The 26,860-nt window shown below is 30.4% G+C and overlaps 1 protein-coding gene across 5 annotated transcripts in view; it reads right to left on the bottom strand.

Moving 5' to 3' along the window:
• The window catches only part of Drip (aquaporin homolog protein drip), a 77,900-nt gene that overhangs the window by 19,474 nt on the left and 31,566 nt on the right, over positions 1-26,860 (bottom strand). For all 5 annotated transcript variants that reach the window (XM_068772209.1, XM_068772210.1, XM_068772211.1 and 2 more), the window contains one exon: positions 24,981-25,177. In XM_068772209.1, coding sequence (XP_068628310.1) covers positions 24,981-25,177 — 197 coding nt within the window. The remainder of the gene's footprint in view (positions 1-24,980; positions 25,178-26,860) is intronic.

Genomic DNA, 26,860 nt, shown 5'->3' with positions numbered 1-26,860 from the left:
ATATTAAAATTTACAAGTTTAACTTTTAGCTACATGGCTATGTATTTTTATTAAAGAGGTCTCTTTTAACCTATGTTGGATGCTTACTATTACTTATTGGATTTTGTGATTCCGTAAGTTTGAAAAGGTAGGGCGCAAATAGCACTTTGGCTAAACCTCCATTTTGGTAACAAAACTTGGGGGCTCCCCCAGGATACTTGGCTGGGGCCGCTGCATACTACTTTGTTACCGGATACAGAGAACTCTATGTTGTTGTACATATATTATTAAAAGATTTAAAAATTTCTTTCTAAAGTAGATTTTCAAAGTTTTCATTTTAACTCATATAAAAATTATATTTTTATATAAATATTATATTTTTCTAAGATTTATTTGATGATATGTTTAATTTAAAAATGAATAACAGAATAATTTTCACTTATTATACGAACGACGGTAGCCCAGTGTTAGACGTCTAAGACTTGCAATCGTAGGTAATGGTTTCAATTCCCGGGATTAAATCTTATATAATTCTGATGGTACACACTGTGCGTGCATTGTATAGGATTGCTACTGCTCACAAACAAGTTTCTAGAGGATGTAAAGCAGCGCGTTTTCTGACTACCATAATACCATCCTGCCTACCCGCCTGCCAAGCTTATCGACTATGGTATCTTCTCGGTAGATACCTTTATTTTTTCGCCTTGTTTTAAGCGATAACGATTACGATTTATTTATTAATAAAAAATATGCATGGTTCTCGCAAAAGCTCATAATGCAAAGTTTTTTTTTGGTTTTGTATTCTTTTTTGAAATATACGTATTTTTATTCTACATATACTGTTGTACTGTACATTACTGTAATACCTACAGTAATAGATTTTATGTAAATTATAATAACTTATCTAAACTATCTCGTCTATTCGTTATTTTTAATTTCAGAACGTAAAACTAAAATTTCCTAATCATATTTTGTAGGATTTACTTTTATAACATTTAATCATAATTTATCATAGAATTATATGTCCAAATATACATAATTTATACATTCACCGTTTTCCATTTTCAAATCTGTAATTTTTACGTAATAAAAGTGGCGGTTCCAAATTTAAATAATAATTAGTGCTTACATCTCGTACTTAAGGTTACCGGTGTGTACATCGTAGGAATATAAATGCTCCCCACATATATTTATTACCAGTAACGAACATAAATTTTAGTTAATGACGTAAAGAGCATTAGAGCTCCCAGGGAATATGCCTCTACGATCTGACTCAAGATTGTAATGTCGAATGCTCGGCTAAGCTCTTTGCGGCTGATTTTATTTATGAGTTACATCTGTTTTCATGACCTATGGGGTTAATACATTCTTATTACAAGCTTGGGATCCAAATTCGATCAAAAGTCGAGGACATGTTTTGTGTACGTACGAAGTTGTTATAAATGTCATACGTCAATCAATTGTGAATCTTATATTTTATACTCTTAAGCCTGCGTTAAATTTATACGATTGCAAGTATCAGTTGGGCCACCACAGTTCTACGTACTGTTTTAAAGTTCTAAAGAGAGACATATTTGATAATATAGAATATTAATAACAAAGTATATCCTTTGGTGTCTCAGTTTGACAATATTTTAAATCCACCTGTCAAATGTGAACCAAAAATATATTTTAAAGAATAAAAGTGTTTTTAATATGTATATTATATTTTTTTATTCGTTAAATAAATAAAACTCGCCTCCCTAGCTTTAAAAATTTACGATATAGTCGAGCGGCAGCATAATATATTTATACCTAATACGTCTACTTTATTCCGAGATATTAGTAGTCACATAAAACCGCCAGCATACATCTTCTAGAATGGACTGAACGCAATTTCTAAAATGTCACCTGTTAGAGTGCATTCTACTTAGTTTACATTGAAGATAGATAAATACTCACCAATAAGCTACGCACGCTTCTTTGTCCCAGCCTGATTCAAATGAAGTTCGTGCGTGCACGTAAATGTCGTAATAAATTAGTTGGACAAACGACCCGAGAGCTTTTGACGCTTGGCGCAAGTCACAAGCGTTAGCGTGCTCCGGATTCAATGCAAAAATATAACTAGCTAATATGACTAGACTAATTATATATGACTAGCTCATCAGCTATTTAGCTGTATCATTAACATCATTTCAATCGTAGGATATAGGCCTTCCACATAAATTTCTTATTAAACCATTTAGAAACGACCTGTGGCCTGCGCCTTCCAATAACTTTAACAAGGTGGTCTTTCCAGGTTGTGGGTCGTCCCATGTTGCGCTATACATCTCACCGAGATGAGGCCCTTATCCCTATGGTTAATGTATACAACATTATACGACTTATAAAAACGATAATATAAGTGCAAACAAAAAGATATTTCAATTTTTATATATATTTTACATCTTGGATATCTATTCTGTATATCTACTGAATATTAATTAACGACTTTCACAGCAACTTAACATAATGTCACAATACAGGTGAAAAACAAAATAAAACACATTTAACATAAAACTTTTACGACTTCTTTTTTGATTTCAATTGATTTCGTAACAAACGGTACGTTACATCAAATTCTAAGCAAACATAAAGAAGTTATCTAAGTCATTGAAAGTTAAGCCGTCAAGTTGTTTACTTAAAAGTTATTTTAGTACGAGAAGGTACTGTAACGGTATACGCGTGCAATGGCTTCGTATCATTTGGATGCATATTAATGTGTTTAAAGAAACCAGTTAATGTAAATGTAAAGTGGTCAATATATGCGCTGACTCAACGGATATGAGATAACATCTCGTATTGTGAAAACAATAGAGCATATTAAGGGAAACATGTACGCACGTAAATATCTAAAGAATGTTAAAGGTAGTTAGACCTTAATTTTTCTCACTGATATACATAAATTGATGTATAATTACCCTCGGTTGTACGTAAACAGTAAATATAATATTTTATTACGATACCAATCAATAACATAAAATTGTAATTTCTATTATTTTTATACTACGAGGCTGTGAACGCTACATCGGAACCGTTACGAATTGCCTTTACATATATGCAACGATCAAGGTGAAATTTGCCAGATAAAAACTCTCAATGAGTGTTTTTCGTTTTAAAAATACTATTATTCACTAATAAATGAATTATTTTATATCATTTATATAATAACAGACTAATTATTATAGCTTTTAACCGCAATTTAAAAGTTAAAGAGGTTATTTAAATTAATAATATGTAAAATAATTTTAATTAACCTTTAGTCGCTATCATAGTAAATAGGTGCATTTACTCGTTAGAAATATGTGAGTCATATCAATCCATCACCTGAAGGTTATCAAACGCCAGCCACCTTTAACCTTAATTTTTTAATAATTTAAGGTTAAAATGTGTAATAAAACTTAAACATCCGTTCGAATTGATAGTTGTTGGCATTAGTACAGGCATCGTGTTAACATTATAGTACATTCGAATCTCATAAATAATTCATCGCCTTAGACCTCGAAGTCGTCACAATTCAGACGAACTCTTGCAAACCGAATCAATCAAAGAGCTTCATGCAACTGTCAAAATATTCCATACTGGCTGATTTAACACACTAGAAATGTTCACAAAACAACTCTTGCAAAACGTTAGCTTAAAAATCAATTACTTGTTAATCCATTAGTTTGTATAAGTATGGTTAAAAATGAAAAGTAGAATTAAGATTATAAATGAATATTAATAACATCAATCGTAAATGTTAAAAATATCATTAATGTCATACATTTTATATGCATATTATAAAAGTAATTAATGCATATGCCAACCATGTTGCCAAAAAGTAAACGAGTTGATATAGAAATTGTATCCAATTTTATCAAGTGACGTAATTTGCATCAACAATCAAGTATTCTAGTAAATCAATATAAAGAAATAGATATTTTTTTTTAAAAGATATTTTGTTAAATTTGCTAATATGACTAAATTTTTAATACTTTATTTTATATTTAATAATTTATATTCGTACACATACAAAACAGCTTATAGAAATATCAACAACTTATTTACAATAGAAATATTAATAACACATAATATATAATACAGTTTAACGTATATATTTTTAATACTTAAATTTTTATACACATTTTATAATTAGTTAACTTATAATTTTTTTAATTAACTTATAATTTAAAATACTAATCATTATTATTTTAAGTAATAAACCGTATACCTTGCAAACCTCGAATGCAATAATTTAACAGACTCGAGTTTCAAGTTAAATAAAGAAAAATATTAATGAAAACTAACGACAAAGAACATCATAAATTAAAAAATTTAAAATGTCTTTACTGTATCTGATAATACCATGATAAATATAAATAACATTTTTACCTATTTTAAAATACTTATTTATCGTTGTTAATCTATGAATTAAAATGATAATGATTAATAACTTTTATAAATAGCATCTACTATACATAGCAATTATAAAACTATAGCTGCATTAATTTAAATTGTATTTAAATGTCTTACCCAATTTTAAAATGTAAGGAAGTATTTAATAAAAAATATATATTAGTGATTTTCTTGAACCAGCAAATTACAATATAACTTTCTTATATAAGCATAGTAATATTTCTATTATAAGTATTACCTATACTAAAGAATGTCAATGAATCTTATAATCATCTATAACAACACTTTATTAATCAAGATGGAGATAATGTAAATATTTTGATTCGTCGCAACACCTAATATCGTCACAATCAATCTATTTAATCATCAAAGCGATTGAATTGATTCCGTAATGTATTCAATACAGATAAAGATATCATCGCGGTTCCCATCACGTTTTAACTATTATATAGAAGTGATTGAAAACAAACATAAAGTATGAACAGAACTAATCGATCAGCGCACAATCGAGACCACCGCGTCTACGATTCCATTTATATTTCAGTTCAACCATTGTTTAGATACGCCGCGGCTGGTAATCGACAATACAATCGCAGTCGATAAACTAACATTCATTTTACGAATGCAGCATTTAAATACGAAATTAATAATCATAGTAGATTATTAAACATGCCACAAAATCCGTGATATTTTTTTTAATCCGTGGTAAGTACAACACTAGAAACAGAAAAAAATATTAATACATGAATATAACATTCTTATTCATCGCTTTCTTGGTCGTTTATCTTCATAGCTGAAGGCGAGTTTCCGGAGCCTTGGTCGAGCGTACAACAAGTTGCCTTCAAAGGTTTCTATGAACTACTTTTCTCAGAGCTTTCGTTATTGTGAGACATCTCATGGTCTCTTTCCGACAACCAGCTTATCAAGACTCTCTAGTTGCCTCCGATGTAGTATGCGGCCGAAGCAGCCTAGAATCCACTTTTAGCTGATGTTTGGAAGAGAGTTTGCTCTTTAAATGGAGTTGATCGAGAATAAATTTGTTAGTTCTTCGGGCAGTTTAAAGTACGAGTAGCATTCTATAGTATATTACATAAGGTATGCATAAAAGCAGAGTTTCCCTTGCGAGCCTCGCGTCTGGACAAATATAATATGTAATATTCATAGATACCACTTTTTATGCCTACATTAGTTCGTCATTCATAGATTTCGCAATAAGCAATGTTCATTATATTTAAAAAAGCATAGAAGTTAGTTATGATGTTAAGAATTCAGATCGTTTTTTAGAACGAAGGTCGTTTTTGTAAATTTGATACAAGCGACTGGATTATTTCAATAGAATTGGCAAACAGAAAAAAAAGACAAGAAAAGAGTAATGGAATAAAACTCGATTTCTCTTTATCAGAAATGTATGCATAAAAGACCACATCGTCTTTTATGCATACATTTCTTGAACAAATTAAAAAGATATTATTTTTTAAGTATTAATTTTTCAATTGACAATTTAATTTTTTATTAACTATTGTTAACAGTTAATAATAAATAATAATATCCTCGGTTTCATATTTTTAAACTACACCTATTAATTTCTTCGGTAGTACTAAGAAGTGTTTAATACTTTTGAAATCTACGATGAATTATTTGATTAATTGTATTTTATATGTCAGCTTAAACGTAAAGGCGAGTTCATATGACGTAACGGAGCGGGGCACCGGCCGCTGGGCCGTGCTGTGTGCACTTGGCCTACATTGAACCGGTCTCCCTAGAAATGAACGGAACTCTTCCGATCCTTACATCGTGACCTCTAAATGCACACCTCTCAAGACTTGTGAGGAGACAAATTTTTTATTACAGTGAAAGTAATAAACGCGAGATCGTTACACTTTCCCCGTGTTGGACAACCTGCGAAACTCGTTTATTTTGTTTTTGCTTTATTCTCTTGTTGCGATGCCTTTGGGTTTCATCGCTGTTTATTTTTTATCTGTATATCTATGTAAAAAGTTATGCATTTACTGATTCTATTCAAAACTATAAAATGTAATTAATTTCATGGTATGTATATAACTATAGTACTTAAAAATATGACATTGTCGTCGTCGCCTTTTCAGATTATTTTACGATCGCAAGTCACAGTTCTCTACTATTGATCAAAATAACATAGAAATATTACACATATTTTAATAAATGTCCAGAGCTTATGCTCACTATGGAGACTTTACTTTTAATAAGAATAGGTTCAGGCTTAGGACTTAGAATTCAACGGATAATGATCTCTATTCAAAAGAAGATATTTCATATCGAATGTCCTACGAAGACATGTAAAATAGATGTCAGTTTATGATCGTCAATAATATGATATTGAATTTCATTTAACATATAATAATATTATTAATTATGAAACGAAAATGAATATATTCAAGCAGCTGTTATTTAGTCTCATAGCAGCTCAACAAACAGGCTTCAGTTGTACATTTCGCAATAGCTAAACACGCCCATTGTCAATTGAACCCCGCGGCGGTTCATTGAGCCTGTTATTAAAACATATAAATAATTCGTTACGTTAATTTAAATACAGCGGCAGCAAGGTCGCGTTCATCAAATGACCTGCAATATTTCACAGATACATTTTTAATTGGATCGTACGATATTAAAATAGCACATATGAACTATGTATATGTTATCAATACGTCTATACCGAAAATTTGTATCAATAATTTGTAGCTTTTTTATGTAAAAATTAATTTCCAATGTCAAATTACATCTTAATATATGTTAACAGACATATTTTTTTATTATAGGAATAAAATGTGTGCAACACAATTTCGTTTTTTAAAATTCAGTTTTCTTATAATATTGTTCTTCAATATTACTGAAAAGATATGTTGTTATACAGTTTCATTAGCTTAGATATAAAAAGCTTTAAAGGAGTGAATGTATAGATAATTTGCTGTCAATAAACATACGGTATACACTATTCAAAAATCAATCGTTTCGGAAATAATAAATAACGTAATGCAAAATAATAGCAATTTTTTTAATTAAATCATTATTAAAATTTAATATTATTTACAATATCCGTTCAGTGACTTTGTACAGCTAAAAATTATAGAGCCGACGCATTACAATAGAAAAGATAAATTAACATATTTCTGAATGAACACTTTGTACAAATGATTTAAAATGGATGTAGAAGTTCTAAAGCTTTTTGCTGACTAATGATCCTTAGATAATTTACTCAAATTAAACGAATATTAGAAATTATAACAGCGATCTCCACAACAGACTTTAATCATCAGGTTAGGCTAGTTACTCACGTGTACAATATGACAGGAAAAGATGTATCAATGTCACTAGTGTTATCAAAATTTACAATGTATCTTATCTTGAGATATCAAATGGCATGTTTATTGAATCTGTACATAAAATTAAATTATATAATTTTTGTAAACTAACTAATATTTATGCGCTATATAGTCTCTAACAAAATTAATATAATCACCTTAAAAAGTTTCTATTTAATTTTATTACGAAAGAAATTTTAATACACTTGTATTATTATTTTTTTATTTCTCAATAGCTTTCACTGTATCAGTGGCACGTCTCGGAAATATAAATTAGTACGTAAACGTGAATTGAAAGTCAGGGTTGTCTGTCACCTTCAAACACCTCGCCGTCAAATCGACAATGAGGCATAACATGGCCGAGTAATTAGCAATAGAGAGGCATGCAAGCGTTAAATGCTATTATTGATGATACTTTTTCGAACGTTGTTATTTATTAAAATGAAAAATGATACATGATAAAATAAATATGGGCACATAGAAACACTGCAATGTTTCATATTGCAATTGTTCAAACTAGAAATAAAATGTGCAGAAATTTTAGTGTTAAAACCTTGCGACCTAGCGACTGTATTAAAAGTACACGCAATCATAATTTAATAACATTAAAATAATAATTTAATTCATCAGGAGTAATATTATCGCTGTTATTTCATTACAGCATAAAATAAATCGTATTTAAATTCTAAATCTTAACATTCGAATAAATTATTCAATTATTACGTAACAGTGGAAAGTATTTCAAGTATTGAATTTAAATAGAACATTCGATTATTTTGTCATTTTCTTTTTAATTGTACCTAATAGATAATTAAGCGATTTTTGATTACAGGGCATTGAATTATAGCAGACCACGGACCACAAACCGCGAGAAATTAGTACAGGCCCTGATCACGAGTGTTGCTCGCTTAGTTACTAAACTGTGCTAACGAACCAGCAAATTACCGAATGGTCCGAATTAACATGTTATGTAACGATAACGTGCGGCGTATAGAAATATAACGTTATAACAAAAAAGTTACATACCCGGAAGCGAATTCTAAACGGTCACGCGTTGGCGCCAACCGGTGAAATATCGTTTTTTGATTCATTCCAATTTTATGCACATTGTTATAAACTAGAATGCAAAATTGAATTTTGAATAGATAATAAAAAACGATTCAGGTTATTCAGTGTCGCTTTTATACAGGTATATGAAAACGTTTTATATCGAATTTTGTCGCCGATTGGCAAAAAAGAAAATTAAAAAGTGACCTATTTGACCATAGTAAAAATTTTCTGTAGTTTACTAAATTTAAATGGATTACTACGTCTATAAGCGTTCGAGAACATTTTAATTTTATTACTTGAATATTTAAGATTTTAGTCATAGAATTGACACTACAATTTTTAAACTATTTAAAATCGTACAACGTACTATTTTTAATTCTTCGTAGCAGGAGATGGGTTATTCTTTTTAGGCAATAGAGGCTGAGTATAAGACATAGGCCTTTATCAAAGATCGCCACGATGACTGGGCCACCGGCTCGTCGCTCCTTGAGAACCTTTCGGGAACCCAACGGTCATTGGTTGCAAGCAATGTGCCACGCTGACTTCAGACGAGAAATTCTTCGAGCTACGTCGGTTATTTTGATTCTTCTGTCAATCTTCTCAATTCTGATTCGATCTCGCAGAGAAACTACGATGGAGATGGGTTTGTACCATCAATTGGTATATAGTTATATTTGTTTATTTATATCTTAATATTTTATTACTACTTGCATCTCTAAAATAAATAATTATTTTGAGCATACATAAGACCTCAGCTCGACCATTTTTTATAGTAAAACCAAAACCAAGAGCAAAAAATGTAAACATACTTCATAATCAAACCACAAATCTGTTTCTCATGGTATAATAAGCGTATGTATTGTTACAGTGTGTAAAAAAAAAATGTAAAAACGGATACTTTTATTTTAAAAAGCGATATCACTAATAGCATTCAAAATGAACTTTAGTTACAAATCGATATATGACAGGACAAAGTATCCGCCGTGTCATATTAATAATATTTTATGTGATTTTTCCTCTTATTGTCTGAAAGGCGTGTGAACATTACTTGGGAATATATGAATTTCTTAGATTTCTTTCCATGTTAGTCATAATTGCTTTGATTACGACTTCTTGTTATAATATTAATTTATGAGCTAAGATGTCTTTTAATCGTTATTTTTGGAATGTTAATGAAGGTTTATTTTTAGGCGAGACGAAAAGTCTTACTAAAAATACATCCATGATTATTAACTCACGTTATTTGTATGTCGCAGTTAGGTAAATGAAAAATATTTATAAATTAGTATATTCTTATATTAAGATGCTAATCATCTTTGCATATTAGTTTAGGTTATTTAAATAATGATACATTATTCCATTTTGAGATGGTTTCAAAGATTTGAGCAGTTAAGCAAATTTAGACAAATCACCTGGCATTTAGAACTTAATAACATTTCTGTACTGATAAATTACATGAGAGATTCGTAAGTGGGTGGTTATTTAATGCGAGTCTACAACAAATTTAATAAATGTGACATTTAACTTGAACATAAATTTCTCTGAATGCAGACAGTTAACGGTATAATAAATAAAATCGTCGTGTTGTGAGTTATTGAGCGATTTGTCAACACAAGGGTACAGCCACTGGACGAGCTCTCTATTAACACGATGTATATGGGACCGGACCGGTTCGTGTAGAGCATCACATTCAAATGGAGTACCTTTATTCAACGTAATATAGGGTACAGCATATAGAATGTCAGACGGCGCATGTTGATACAGCTAAATACGAGATTTTCTATGTAAACTTTGATTACTATGTTAAATCAAAAATAAATTAAGTGAGGTAAAAATTTTGATTCTTTTTTTACTATTTGGATCGACGACATAGGCAAAAGTCGCTGGTAGTCGCTGGATGAGTGCAACGCAAGACCTGTTATCGTGATGACCTTTGTGGTAAGTCTTAGCTTCGCAGTGCGCATCTATCGGCTGACATGATAAAGATGAAGGAATTATCAAGATGGTGTACTAAAATCTTAGCAGTGTTTACGCGAAATAATTAAAAATTTTCGTGATTGCTAATTGTAGCAACCACGAAAAATTTTAATTTGGTAAAAGGTAAAATGGTATAACAAGGGGCGGAAATGCTCGTATGTCTAAGTAAATATTAATAATTTTAAATCGAAACAAAATTGTCGCATTCAAACTAAATATATTCAAAGGCAGCATAACCACTAATTTATTTAGAGAACGACGTGGTATAACTAAAAGATATTTTTAAATGTTTTATGTTAGATTCTACTTCACAGAACTGACAGATAAGATAATCCAAGCAGCCTGTAAAGTTTTAAAAAAAATTATAAAAATTATCACTTTGTGGAATTGCGTACGGGTAATTAAGGGTGTTGAAATCAGACCTGAACGGGGTTTCATTTATAATCTTTGCCAGTTTTCGAACGGTCCTTGCGAAATGCGTGAAAAATGTCACGGTCGGCTTATCAAAGCGATTCGGTCAGCGCAAAAGGGCATTTTCTTATAACGGTGCCAACGCGAATTAATACGATATACTGTTGCCAGTCAAAGTATTCAGGTGTAGTAATAAAATAATGAATTTATTACTGAAAATTCCATTGCGCTTTTTTTTTAAAGTTGACGTTATCTTCTTATCAGAATTCCGGTCATAATTATCGTACTTTTGACCTCAGAAACTCGTTATTCAAATTACTTTTACTGACTTTTTATGTCTAAATATTCTACATAATATATGTCATGTTAATATTTAATTAGGTATAATATGAAAATATTACTGTTATGTATTGAGAGATGAACTTATGACGTATTCTCAGTTGATTTTTGTTTGAAGGTACAAAATAAATAAAAATAGGAAATATATATCTTCATAGAAAATCATAATTAAGCCTATATTGGCCTTACAGTCATTTATGAGAAAAATAATTGTAAATTAAATTAAAAACGGGGTTTATTCATACATATTGCCATGGACCGTTCAATTAAAAGGCTCCATAGCGTCTACTAAGATTTCAATGTAATTCGTTGGAACAAAAATCAACGTTCCTTAATCGATACACTTTTAATTTTCCTATGCAAAATAAATGACCCGAGCTGTCATTTAATGGTAAATGATTCCCATAACTGTTCCCATAGTAAAGGTAGCCCAGCGACAGATGACTAAGACACGCGATGTTGCGGGTTCGATTTCCGGGATACAGTCTTATATAATTTATACTTTATGCATTCATTATATAGGATTGCAACTGCTCACAAGCAAGTTTCCAAAGGAAAGTCAGCAGCGTCCTCTGCATAGCATAATACAACAGTGCGATCGACAACCCGCTTGCCAAGCGTAGCGATTCTGTTTTTATACCCAATTTATATATATTCCATCATATCCCCCCCATAAAAATGTCTTTGGGGGAGGCCTATGCCTTGCAGTAGGCGTTTGTGGGCTGAAACGACAACGACGACGACTACGGCGATTCCCATCATAGTGCAGTGCTATTATACATAAAGTTCTATAACCATTAAACAGAAATTAAGTATGAAAAGATTACACGATTCTAAAATTTATTCAATAATTTTGATATTTGTTTGCGTAGAGAGCAAAATACATTGAAATAGCAATAATAACAACATAATGATAATAAAACATGTCCATTGCGAAATTAAAATGTATTCTATTTTAACAAGCGTATCTTATTTATATGATTGACTTTACAATAATCAATTTCAATGGAAAAAATATTGTGAATGTTAATTTGGAGCTAATTGTTATTTAGCCTTGATCTCGTGGCCGTGTAACAATGGTGTAAATGCGGGTACAACAACTTTGTGCGGTAAAACATGTTTGACAGATTTTACTTTTTTTTAATCATTAGCAAAGTCATGAAAGGATGCGGACAGGTTAAAACTCGTTAATTGTAATCAGTGTCAGGGTCGTCGAGGTGGTTTATCGGAACTATCAATCAATTGCCTTTTGATCGATTAGGGTTCAAACTTCAAATTATATGATTATAAAATTATCGAGATGCTGTTACTTCGGACTGCTCCGACAGATGGCGCTAGAAGTAGATTGCCTCGCGCTATCATTTGACGTGAGGGCACCGGTCGGTTGTCGAAATTAATTAATTGATTAATGAAAATCAACGGTAACACGATAAATAATCGATCTTTTTAAACACTGAATAATAAAATACAACATCAATTTACATGGAAAAATGTAATTATTCATTTAAAACGTAACATGCTAAAACAGTTAAAACCGCATTATTAGACACATAGTTTTAATTTCACAATTATTTTATAAAAGCATTTGAACTTAATATCTTTCGATAGAGAAGTGGTAAATTAAAGTTATCAATGTTCACTGAAATTGCAACACTATGTAATTTTAAATATGGCTTACAGATGTAAAAGCCTTAATAGCGGCTAACTAAAAGCATATTTGCTGCCAATTAATGTATGATAGAGTACATCCTTGTCTTGCCTTATGTCTGCAGGCTGATTTTCGCAACTAAGCGGCATTGCGCTCATTTTGCGATGAAAAAACCATACCAAATAATTAATGGTTTCAGAAATAATACACAACGTATTTAAAAAATAGTAATAAATAGCATTTTCAATGTTCGGATTACTACGTACTAATTAATTATTGTTTACTAATTATCCCTATAGGTTGTTGTGCCAAAAGTTAAAATAAAGGATTATTATAAATACGTGTGATAGCTTTAAGACTCTTTGCTGACAAATAAGCTTTACATTAAAAGTTTTTACACCTATAGAAAAATTAAAATGTTAATTTTTTAAACTTTTTGCGATTTGTGATTAACTTAAAGAATGCCAATTAAAATCATTATTTATCTGCATACTCAAGCTGAACTATTAACCTTTTAATTTTGGCCAACCGGTTAAGTAGCAATATCTCAAATATCATTTTAATGCAAAACGCTTGTAAAGGTCCAAAATAAGTGGGAATTGAACCGTTAACTTCATTAATTGGCAACATGCCTTTAATTCAATTAAAATACAGTTCACTTATCGCCACGATAACTGTTTAATTAATGAACTTGTACTTACGATAAGTATGAAGGGCTCAATGACTATTTTTTGTTAAACGAATTTATAAACAACAGTCAACGCAATAAAGAGAAATCTTGTGGTCATCCATAAATACGATACGTCGCTGATATATGCCAGGAAAGAAAGTTCATTAAATTGAAATATACAGACAAAGTGAAATAAATAACCTATAAAATTAGTACAAACAATCAACAAATAAAAGTAAACCACAGCTTTTATTGCACGGTTGAACTCGTAAGAATAAGATCTGCCAATAATTTAAAAAAAAGAAGCCTGTTTCTTTTTAAAATTAATTAGCAGCCTTTTTGATATTAACTTCATAAATAATTTACATATTTTTAAATTAACATAAATTATTTAAAAAATATTTCATAACGATACCTAATTACAATCGATTTTTATCGGTGCAATTTATAAGGAACGCGTTTTTTTATAAAATACATATCTTTAATCGTCTGGTTGAAAACTGCTGTTAAGTATTTATTTGGTAAAGCCCTTACTTAGTTAATGTCAGTTTTTTTTTTGAATTTTGAATTTTAAATTTTGCAAAAGTGTTTTCAATGTTTAGACTTGTAATTATTATATTTTCATAAATTAATTTATTACACACTAGCTGTGCCTCGTGGCCAGTACTGCCTTTTGCGGCTATAATTTCATAACATCTATTCCTAATAATTTAAAAAAAATATTTTGAACTAGTTCCGTATAGCATAGCTATACGTACGTATAGTATAACTATAAAAGCTGTACATTGAAAATATTCCTTGTTTTAATCAACTTCTTCTCTATCCCTTTGCAGATAGAATTTTTTAAAATCCGCTCTTAACTGCCCATTATTTGGTAAAAGGAATATTGTTCCCAAATTTCAAGTCTCCGAGCTTTATGTTTTTAAAGATATCGGGATAAATATATGAATATGTACATAGCTTTTTCCGTTTGTTCAATATTAGTCACTAAATATAATCCGGAAAACACGAAGAAAAAAATAATCATCAATTATCATTAACGCTTACAACCGGGGCCTTGGCGTTAGTGATTACGAAATATTTTCTAATTGAGCATTGTTTTACAATGTAAAAATAATACAGAGATTATTATTCACCGAAGAACCGATTTTATCTATTCCAGTCCTTCATAATATATTATAATTTTAAACTAAGTCATATACCACGATAGTCGTGACTATATTATTAAATCCGTTTATGAATACGAAAATGTTTAAATTAGAAGCAATTTGGTACTAAGCCGCATTTCAGTTATCTTAATTTATCATGATTAGTTATAATATTTCATTGTTATAAAACATGCTACAAATTTATTTATCTTTATATACTTAAGAGCGAACTAAAGCGTTGGACTTCAAGATAAGGTATCTTATACCCCTTACTTTCAGTTAAAGTTAGAGGTTTAGCCCTGTTCAGGTTGAAAATTAAGGATAATCACTACCGTCCTGAATCCTTTAGCCTTACCTGAGCTGCTATCGAACCCCCGTTATGCTGCCGAAGCATTCCACTTGGCAATCGCTATTTACGGAGAGTAAGTATCGTATAAACTGTGTTTATAAATATTACAGTTAAGGAAGGCACAAAAACAAGCTTTTGGTCATAGACGAATGAAGTTAACTAATTGGCATTTGTATCTTTACACTAGTAACACTAAGGTGCTTTCTAACATGCTCGGCTTTTTTAGAAAGCCTCGGCACATTGTTTAGCTATTTCATTCTTTATTAAACTGGATTGAGAGGTAGACAAACTGTATTTTTCTATGCAAGGACTTTGCATTATAGCCAATGACCGAGACTCAGACTGTCACTCTAGACGAAAGTACCAGAGAGGGCCCGAATTATGGCTTTATCGATTGCTATTATCGGATCAATTGGACTATATTAACCCTGTATTTAAAGAATAGAAGCTCAGCGGTAAAGGACAAAGACTTACGATCATAGGTCATGAATTCGATTTCCGTGAGGCAATTTTATATAATTCATACTTTGTGCTTTAATTATATAGGACTATTACGACTTACTAGCACTGCTCACAAGCTTCTAGAGAAGCATCCTCTGCGTAACAAAGTACTCCTATCGTTAACCTGCTTGCCAAACGTGGCAATTATGATATATCACCCCTTAGACATCTTTTTTTTAATTTCGTTCCTTCTATCATAGTTAAAATAGGGACTTTTATTTCTTTAATAATTTTAATTTTTCCACAGTTCTTACATGATTACGTTTTATTAGGTTATTATTGTTTTACAGTAGTGTAAGAATTCATAGATGTCATCGGGGGAGGCCTATACTTTGCAGTGGCGGTATATCGAATAAAAAGTACCCTATGTGTCAAATATACTACTAAAACCGTTTGCATATTCATTATAATGTAAAAACATACTGCTTTGAAAGCTGTTGATGTTAAATTTCAAGTATGCGGACACCCTAAGTGTATTGGCAATACTTAAATGCGTTCGATGTGTACCGCGTCTACATTCAAGGGTACACGACCGGAGATTTCCAGTCGTTGGCCTGAGTACCGTTGCAGGTACACTTTGTAATGCCGCCTCGTGTTCCTAATAATATGTCCAATGCAAAAAATGTACGCGATAATGGATCGGATCGGTACAATCGAGAGAAAGATATACGAGCGCCTTTTTTTGTTACTGTTTTTTACTTATTTATGTTGATATTACAGCTGTTATATTACGGATCAATAAATAGACTTATATTGTGAATATAATTAAAGAATTGAAGTTTTTTATACTTCATAATAATTTGAATGATAACCAAATAATTAATATAAAAAATATCTTAAACTCGCGAAAAATTCATCTCTGTTAGTACTTGACGAATTTGACACGGACAGAATTATTTTTTCTTTAAGATCAATTAAATAGATCATTATAATAGTGTGGATTAAGTAACTATTTGATATTATACATTGTAACCAACATATCTTGAGGGTTGGTAAATTGAAGTGGTGGGCAGTCCAGATAGCAGTTGGTAGCCGGAGCCTTAAGGCTCTAGAGTGGATTTCACGGACCGGGAAGCGTAGTGTAGGACGCTCACTTATAAATTGGACAGTCGATTTGTTGACCCTATAGGAAATCTGTGAGGTACAACATATCTAGGTCCATCTATAGGTAGGACATGGACATGGCCAGAAGTGGATGTTCTATAGATAGAATGACGCTGATGATCGCGATAAATTTTATTCTTTTGATAGAAATGTTTAATGAGATCTCATAAAGAAATTACGAGAACTTTCCATCGCTCGTTTGTTTGCTTGTGTTTGTGATATTTTATATAAGGCATTATCGTGTTAGTGGCTCGTGTCTGCAGCAAGTGAATTGCAAAATTTTATGGTTTTTAACATCATCAAGTCCTCTTTATTGAAGGTTTGTATACAACTTGCAAACAACGATGTCCGTAAATATGTTAATACTTAGAAGAACTCTTCTTGTTGCGGTTTATGTGTAAATATAAATATTTATATTATACAGGAGGTTAGCTTATAGATGTAAAAGCTATAAAGGACTAAATATATAGTTTTGCTGTCAAATAAGGTATGGTATACCTTATCCAAAAATGGTTTCAGAAATAATATAGTGATAAAATGCGTTTTTAAAATTCTAATTAGCACACTACATAATAAAATTAATTATTATTTACTATCTCACCCTGTATACTTCGTACTGCTAGAGATAAAAGACCTGTCGCATTCTAAAAGTAAAATTAAATTAATTCAACATATTTCAGCGTGATCACTTTATACAGGCTGATAAGAAATTGAAATCAGAGCTGTAAGGGTGTTTGATGATAAATGTGAGAGAGGTGAATGAATTGATCACCTCTTAAAAGCTTTTCTATGGTAAGATTTTATTAAATAACATATTTAGCTTTTGTAACAATGTTTAGGAACACCTAACGTTAAGCATTGATGCCAACGGAAAATAGAAATCTGTCTACTGACCTAGGTACGTTGTAGGTTAGCATTGTACTACTTATTAGTTCACGTAAAGTACAACATATACCGTTAGAACAGCCAATTACTTTCTACCTAGTGAGATTTGTATTATATGTAGAGAATAATTAGATAGAGAACACATAGCAAATATTTAGAGAATAGACAATAGTGTAAAATGTCGTTATGATGCAATGTAAGCAAATAGAGTTAACAAATATTGTTTTCAAAGATACATATTTGTTTAACGAAGAGATTCCTTTTAAGGACTACGCCAAACGAGCGTTTAAATTGTATTCAAACAGCTCAAACTAACAATTCTAAAAGTTTATACTTTGATATTTCGAAATAACACCTATAACATCAATATTCATGGTTATTGGTTGTGGCAAAAGTTTTAAAGAGATACACGTTTAGCTTATCCGTCAGCAAAAAGCTTTAAACTTCGTACACTTATTTCCAATCAACCTATTTAAGTGATCATTCTGAAACTCTAAAAGTCTGTGACAAGCCAATAACAGTACAAATTTTCCGATGAGATTCCGAGCTCCTGTTAAAAAAAAATATTAGTGAGGACAGTATCGCCTCACCAATAAATGACGATAAAGATAGTCCTGTTTCTCTCAAACACGGCAAGGCCATACTTGATGACTTAATCAAAATTACGTAAGTAACAAATGAAAATATAATTAAAACAAGAATTGCAAACACAATATGAAAATAATAATAAAATATATAAACAAACTAGAAATAATATTATAAAAATCAAATATTTAAATCTTGCTGAGAAAAAATGTTATTACGATTATAAAATAAGACAATAAACATTAATTAAAAATGTAAAGCCCTGGCCAAAATTGGATAGGGTTGTAGTGGTATAAAAAAGTACAAAGTTAGCGTTCGATAGCAAACAATAATCGTTACTAGAGCTATACGTTCAGACCTTAATTACCTATAACCAATAACCCTGTAAATGATATATCCCATTTGCAAAAATTTTATTTTATAATAAAAATAAATTATCTTTGTCGTAAGTACAATAAGAATTACATTAAAATTAGAATTCATTGGAATTGCGCAAATTCATCTGTATGTACTGTCTATAAATTTGCGATAAAAATTTAATTCTAATTCTATGAGAAAAGCCGCAATTTGTAAAACTAATTTATAATTAACCTTATTTACGTTAGAGTGCGTATTATATTAATAATAAATACGTTAGCTAGTTCATCTAAGTAGATAAACTAGCTAGGGTATTTATTTTGTAGAAAGTACATACAGATGAATTTGCGCAATTCCTATGAATTCTAATTTTATTTTAATGAGTTATTATAAAATAAAATGTAGTAATTTATATTTAGAATATCTATTTGTAAAATATTGAATAGATCGCATATATAAAGGTGAGGTGACATTGGTTCGATGACACGGTTCTATGTCGCACGACAAACGACCGTCGCATGGTATTCAGAGCATCGTGTATTGTTCCATTGTGGTCTTAATCCATGATTGACAGCTGATCGTATTGCGAAAGAATCACGTAATGACGCAATTCGAAATATTTAAAATAGATAACATAAAATTAATACAGTGAAAGGGTTCATTTCTTTTATTTTATCAGTGACTAGCCTATAATTATTTGAAAGTTGTAGGCGATATAGATTTACGTAAGCGCAACAATCTCTTACATGCAAGTTTCACATCCATAGAAAAGAGATAAAAAACATTAATACGACAACACAATTGATAATAACATCAAAGAAAGCGAATAATAAAGAAGTTAAAAAAGAAAACAAAACTATTTTCATCTGAATTTTAATTGTTCTTCTGTAAACTCCTTCAAAATCAATCTACATAATTTGGCAATGCTATCAAAGTGCAAGTCCACTACAACGCTATATATAGGGTGCACAGTGGCAAAATGCGGATTTCAAATTCTAATACATAAACTACTACAATTAAACATTTATTTCAGTAAAATTAAGAAGAAAAAATTGTACGGATTTTATTAAAAATACGTTGTCTAAGTACTGACCATCACGTTTGTCACACTCTTGGATTGTAGTCACGGTATGTCATGCCACTAGTTGTAGAATTAATCGAGAGATAGTTCTAGCCTCGCGAACAATATTATCTTTTAGCGCTGGGATGGTCTCTGGGCTCGTTTCTTAGATTTTTCCCTTTAGATACTCCACAAATCATTTATTATTGGACTGATACAGTTCAACAGAAAAGAATTATAATTAAAAGGTATTTAAGAGTGATCACTTCATAATGATTGCTAACAAAATTCTACTTCATGCGTTACAAGAATATAATAATAATGTGACTATGTCTTCATTTTCATCGAAAATGTGCTTCATAATAATTTACTCCGGTATTTTTGCATGTTTTCTCTTTATGTACCTAATTATGTCTTGAATGAAAACGTAAAAAAATAGTCGAATAGGTTGAGCTGTTTTCGATTTTTGTGCTTGACAAAATATTTTTAATTACGTAGAAAGATTAATGTCAAGAAATGATGTTTAAAATAAAATTCCTTATGAAATGGAATATTTCTGTTCTTATTTTGAATTTTAATTTAAAATAAAAACTTTTTTTTTTTATCTTTTTATATGAGTGCTGTGAAATTTATAATAAAAATATTAAAAAAAAACCACTGCCTGTATGTTTACATAGTTATTGTTTATTTCAAAAGATTGATTTCTTTTGTTTTAATTAATGCACCAAATATAAACTTTTTTTTGATACGTCTTTAATAATTAAAAGATTATAAGATTCAGCTGACTTTATCGGCATATCTGCGAGCACTGGACCGTGTAACAATTGATCGTGGCAGTTTTTCGTTATCTGTTATCAGCTGACGGTTGCACGAATACTTAACAGGTCTTATTTGATCAATTTATCAATTGATAAGAAAACTTATTTTTATCTCATTAACACTTGCACAATATCAATACATAGACGTAAGTCGGTATTTTATAATCTGCATATATCTTAATCGTGTCAATCATTAGTTATCTGTAGTGTAGTCTCGTAAAAATATTGATTAAGTGCGTAATTAGCGGTGATCATTAATTTAAAAACATACGTTACTTTATTCAAATTTTGATCCGATATTTAAATTAAAAAAAAAATATTATTATTATTATACAAATGTTCATTGACTCATTTTTTTAAGTTTACTGCTGAACTATTTAACTATTATATATATTTACTTTAATCATATTTAAACATTAGGCTCCATGTTGACTAAACAAAATTGTATTAATCATAAAAACGTTGCGTTTTTTTCTAAGCTTCCGTTATTATTTTATTCTAAGTGCATACATATAAAAAAGAATTATTTTCACACGAGTTATAACATATTGTTCTACATTTATAAAATTTCGGTTTCGATCAAAAAACTATTAATTTGTTCGAACATAAATAAAAAGTTAATTCAACTTCAACAAAATTGTTTTAAATTATAAAATTAATTAGATAATTAAATTCGATACGAGTAAATTTGTTTTGTATTCGTCAGGCCTTTTATATTTGTCTATTTTTCATTCGCAAAAATCTCTTTTGAAAAAGTGATTCATTATTGGTATCTAGATTGAAAGACTGTAATTGCAGAGATAATAAGACGTATTAAATGAGTTAATGATAAAAGTACCTAATGATTCAATTTATAGTATAATAAAAATCGATGACGTTATAAATTTTATTGTAGTATATCTTTACTAAAATTTAATTTGAGTACACGAATTTTTTTATTAATAAATTCTATGATTAGTTTTTATTGTTGTCGTTCAGGTATGGATTTACTATAAACATCTCCATCCATGTCTATTTGAAAGAACCTGTGTGAAGAACCGAATTTTACATTAGAGTTATTGATTGCGAAACTTCGTCTATTGATGAAATGACTGAAGATGATTAATAGTGACTAGTTAAGGGCATGTTAATATATGAAACGAATTCAAAATGGACGTGTTCATTCATGCGTTAAAGATCAATAATCTATATAACTCTAATCAGCAAACGGTATTTGACATGAAAGTTAATTAGTTTTTAACGAATTATAATAACTACAAGGTTGTGTATTACGACGAATTGTTAACAGTCGATCTTTGACTTTTTATCTAGTGTTATAACACTCTAGAGATGGTATTGTTTATTATACCGATGTTAAATGACGTATGAATTCATAGAGGATCACAGTGACACATGTTTTTATTTTTTGAAAAATCGGTAAAACCGTCAATCAGGTGATAAGTAGCCTCTGTAAACTAAAAAAACTCCCAAAAAGATAGGGAGCATCTACTATAGGACATGGAGGACACAGAGGACGTTGCTGTCTATACTCTGAAAACTTATTTGTGAGCAGTGGCAATCCTATGTTATTTATGCACAAAGTGTCATCATAAAAGATTGTAGAGGACTGAGACTCAATAATCGTGATAGTATTAACAGTTATTGAATAATTACAGATATAAATAAAAATTAATATTACAAAACATCACAAATTGAGAGCGTATAATAAATCTAAATTGAAATTTTAAATCTGTACTATTTTTAGATCGGTAACATACAAATTAATTATACGGGCGCGTATTATAATTGCGTTGCCGATATATCATGCATTCGATCAATTTGCGCAATGTCCAGGGCCTAGGCGTGACACGGTGTTACCGTATTCGTGACCTCTCGCCTCTCAATTACACTCTTCGATGGTTTGTTTATACATCTAATGCATCGTTAGACATTATTACTGGGTCATCGATTATAATATACTTATTTTGCAACTTGTAACGCGCTATTGGCGGCAAGTACGTGTTTAATTTATAATGTACTCTAATATTAATAATACATGTACAGTTCACGATTTTAAATTTAACTTTAAGTTTTATTTGAAATGTTATGTCTAAAGCTGATTGGTAATAGGTGTAAAAGTTATAAAAGAGTGAATATATAGCTGACTTGCTTTTAATTACATATATCGTATCCAATAAGCAAAGGTTTCAGAGATAATAAATAAAGTAATTAAAAAATAGGAAGAAAAGACGTTTTCAAAATTCGAATATAAGTATAAAATTAGTTATTCATAACCTTTTAATTGATTTATATTTATAATTTTCCGGCTCACTGAGAGTTTTCTGTACGATTCTAGATCACTAAGCTTAACAATGAACTTGCCCTCGCTTTTATCCATCTTATAATTAAACATAGCAAGTTTTTTTTAATATATGTGAAATTAATTTTAAAATATAAATATTAATATAAAAGTTTTATGAATTACTGTTCGTAGGTCAAGGTTTGTTTGAAATCCGCTATGAACTAACAGTTTTATACTGGTCATAGCGTAAGTAAATATTATATTGAGCGTATGTAAATAGTTTTTATACATGAGTGGACAGGTACGCGACCGCGTGGGAATGGCCGGACTAGCACAAGTGTCCTATTGAGTGTTATTATATGCGACATCGATGTTTGTTATTGTTATCACACGTTTATCTCCAGTGGCTGCTGTATGTATTATGTGGATTAGTTCTTTCTGTTGCGCTCAACGTTATGATCTAGGTTAAATAAATAGATACGTTTACTTTTTAAACATTACTTTTTATTAAAGAGGCCACTCTCTGTAGTCTAGTTACTTAGAATAACCTTTATAGTTTCAATACTTTGCATATATGTACAATATGTACTAGTCCGAAATATTCCTCATCTTTACTATATTGCGCCACCTATTCCTATATATGACAGTGTAGAACGCAACGTGAAAATATGTATTAAGAGACGAGACGAATTCGGTCTGACAGAATACAATAAGATTACCTCTTTTGACCTTGACTTTTCCAGTCACCATAAATTGTTTATATATATATATATATATATATATATATATATACACATATATAAACATATATATATATATACATATATATATATATATATATATATATATATCTTTTGAAATTACTACGAATATGTATTATATATTTCGCACATTGGAGGTGGCAGGGTACTGAAGGCGTCTAACATACACCTCATTTTTAACATCCTAGCTTGATTGCCTCAGCTCCGAACATTGGAAACCCGCCGAGCTTGAGGTTGTTTGGGCAGATGCTCCATGGAGTGAGCAAGCGCAAAGGCTCTTTAAACCTTTAAACCTTTAGACTCTTTAACTCTTTAAACCTTGACTTTCTTTGTCTCTTAAAAATCGTTTAACATTGCTTTAATTATGTCGATGATAGAAAACTTGGCGAACGCCCGGCTACACACTGCACGACAGACGTATGATCATTAGAAAAGCTGAGATTTGAAAGATCTTTGTCCACATATATTCTTCACACCTTACTTCAACTGATTGCCCCTTTTTTAGGAATTTAAGTAACTACATATAATGAAAAAAATAATATAGATAAATTACTTAAAACGTGAGAATTCATTAAATCATTGAACTTCCTAAAAATGACAGAAATGTATCATTATTAATGTTGCTTTTCAATTGTAATAATACATGAATTTTATATTTCATTTTCGTTTATTATTTCGATATGAACAGTAATCTTATAAGGACCTAATATTAATAATGATGTCATTAAGCATAATTTCTACATCTAACACTACACGGAACTTCACGGTTAAGATAATACTTTGCTATGTGATTAATAACGTTAGCTTTTATTATAAATCAATTTAGCACTGCGGATGGTATCGCGTCTATGAAAATGGCATGTTTGTTAATAAAGATAAAAGATGCTATTTATTATAACACAAAATATCCGGGAATGAAGAATAATATGAATTTTAAATGCTCTTTTGAGAGAAAATATAATGTATACATTTTGCTTTTACAAAAAAAAATTAATAGGTTTATTTCATCACGCATGCTATGTTTAACTTGTAATAAGGTAATAAATAAAAATTAACGGCCCATTTTACGATTAGAGATACAAAAATATATTTATTATTAGTTTTCATGAAAAAAATTTTAAACTACATAAAAACACTCTTAGTTCCAAGTTGTAGTATAGAATAGAGGAACTTAATCTGATTCTAGTATTTATTAAATTGTGCATTCTTCTCATAATTTCTACAAGTGTTCATTGTCAATGGGCCTGTGTGGATAGAAATATACAATAATATATATTAAAAAAGAGGGAAAATGGGGACTCACCTGAACGATGGAGCCGACGAGTAAACCGAAGCAAAGTGCGATGCTGGTGACATGAGGAGCGTTGGACTCGGTGATGGCGATGCAAGAAGCCACACCGATGGAGGTAAGCAGGAATGTGCCCACCAGCTCGGCCACAACCTGCCGCCAGATCAGCTTGTTGTCCGTTACATCGGAGAGACCGACGATGGAGGTTGTCCCTGTGAAAAGATATATTTAAATAAACATTTACGTTAATAAACGTTTAACGTGTAATATTTTAAATTACTTTATTATTTTTGAATTTCGAGAAAACAAAGAAATTCATGCATATGAAGCAAAGTAATAAACATGAAAATTAAACCACTATGTCATGAAATTTCTAATAAATTTCAATATTAAAATTTTTACATTAAGTGTTACATTGATCTTACAAAATTAATAGGCTAAAATCTCCAGTAGGAAATCCGGGAGAGATCGGAAGAAATTTTCGGGAGGAGGACTGGATTATATGGAATACCGATCCACTAAAAACACCCAAATGATTATCTGCGATGGTAAGGGTTCCTAGTAATTCCTTGTAGTCAATAATTATAAATAAACTTATGTATTAGAAATAATTTTATCATTTTATGTTATATAGTGAAAAATAGTTGAGAGACTGATAGAGAATTTTTTGGTTTACTGGTATGAGAGTGTCCATTAGGCATTTTTAGGTAAAAAAGGTAATGTAACAAAAAGATTTAATAATACAATATCCTATTTAACTATGAGATGATGATACTATCAACACGTAATTTAAAATCTAATAGAGTACTGTGTTTGCGTATTTCCAGAAAAATGGTTAGTCTCTTTGGACTTGTAACTTATTATTTGCTGCATCTTATAAATCTCAGTTATTCTCGCGTACTACAGTTTTGTTGTAGGAATATTCAAGCCACATACCTACGGCCTCTAGCAAACACCATAACAAGTTTATGATTAAAATCGATACAATAGTATTAAATTAACTGAGTCACTATAAAGCGCATATTCGTAGAATAGTAAATCACAGTTACACGCCTCTTGCATAGTAAATCTATGTAAGTGATATAATGTAAAAAATACACGAATGATTCACTAAAGGTTAGTCTTCGCATTAATTAATAATTCACTTCGGTTCCGTTACGCTGTATTTTTGTTGCTAATTGGCTATCCACTGCACCGTTTTTAAGGTTTATAGTATTACTCTTTTACAACGAGTTTTCAAATTAGACAAAATAAAATTAATATCAGTCCATTTCTCGAAAAATAAAACTTTTATGGCCCTTGTTTTGGTGAGTCTCTCATACTTCCCATCTTGGGCACAAAGTGACTATTTTTACGAAATATATTTTATTCTTCACGAATTCTAGCAAGCGCAGCATTGAATCTTCACCGATAAGGTGGACAGAAGATCTTGTAGGCTATTGGAAAATATATGAGGGAGGCCTATGTCCAACAGCGGACATGATGATGTCGATGGACGATCAAGTTTTCGTTTACAACTCTCTGATCTTATCTGCGATGCATTCGCTGATCCGGTTTTTTATCGTTTTTATAAAGGTAAAAAAATGAGTTAAAAATATAACCAATATTTATGTTTACTTTTGTTATTATAGATGTATCCATATTTTTTTTTCTTTTGTTGTATAAATTATTATTTGCGAATGAGTTCGCTTTGGATAAAGGATTATATCTGAAAGTACGATTTTGTGGAATAATTTTTCATACAAATTTTCAAATTTTTGATTTATAAATTTTAGATTCGCGGGAGATATATTTTTCACCGAATTGTATTATATGTTGGAAATTATACGCTTACTTGAAACTTCAACTATATTTGAATAAACTTTCTAGCGATTATTCATTTTTTTCAATATTCC

The sequence above is a fragment of the Battus philenor genome, unplaced genomic scaffold (assembly GCF_028537555.1).
Source record: "Battus philenor isolate CCGP_79_NKW_IND1 unplaced genomic scaffold, ilBatPhil1.0.hap1 SCAF_5, whole genome shotgun sequence".
Classification (NCBI taxonomy): Eukaryota; Metazoa; Arthropoda; class Insecta; order Lepidoptera; family Papilionidae; genus Battus; species Battus philenor.
This window is presented reverse-complemented; position numbering and strand designations above follow the sequence as displayed.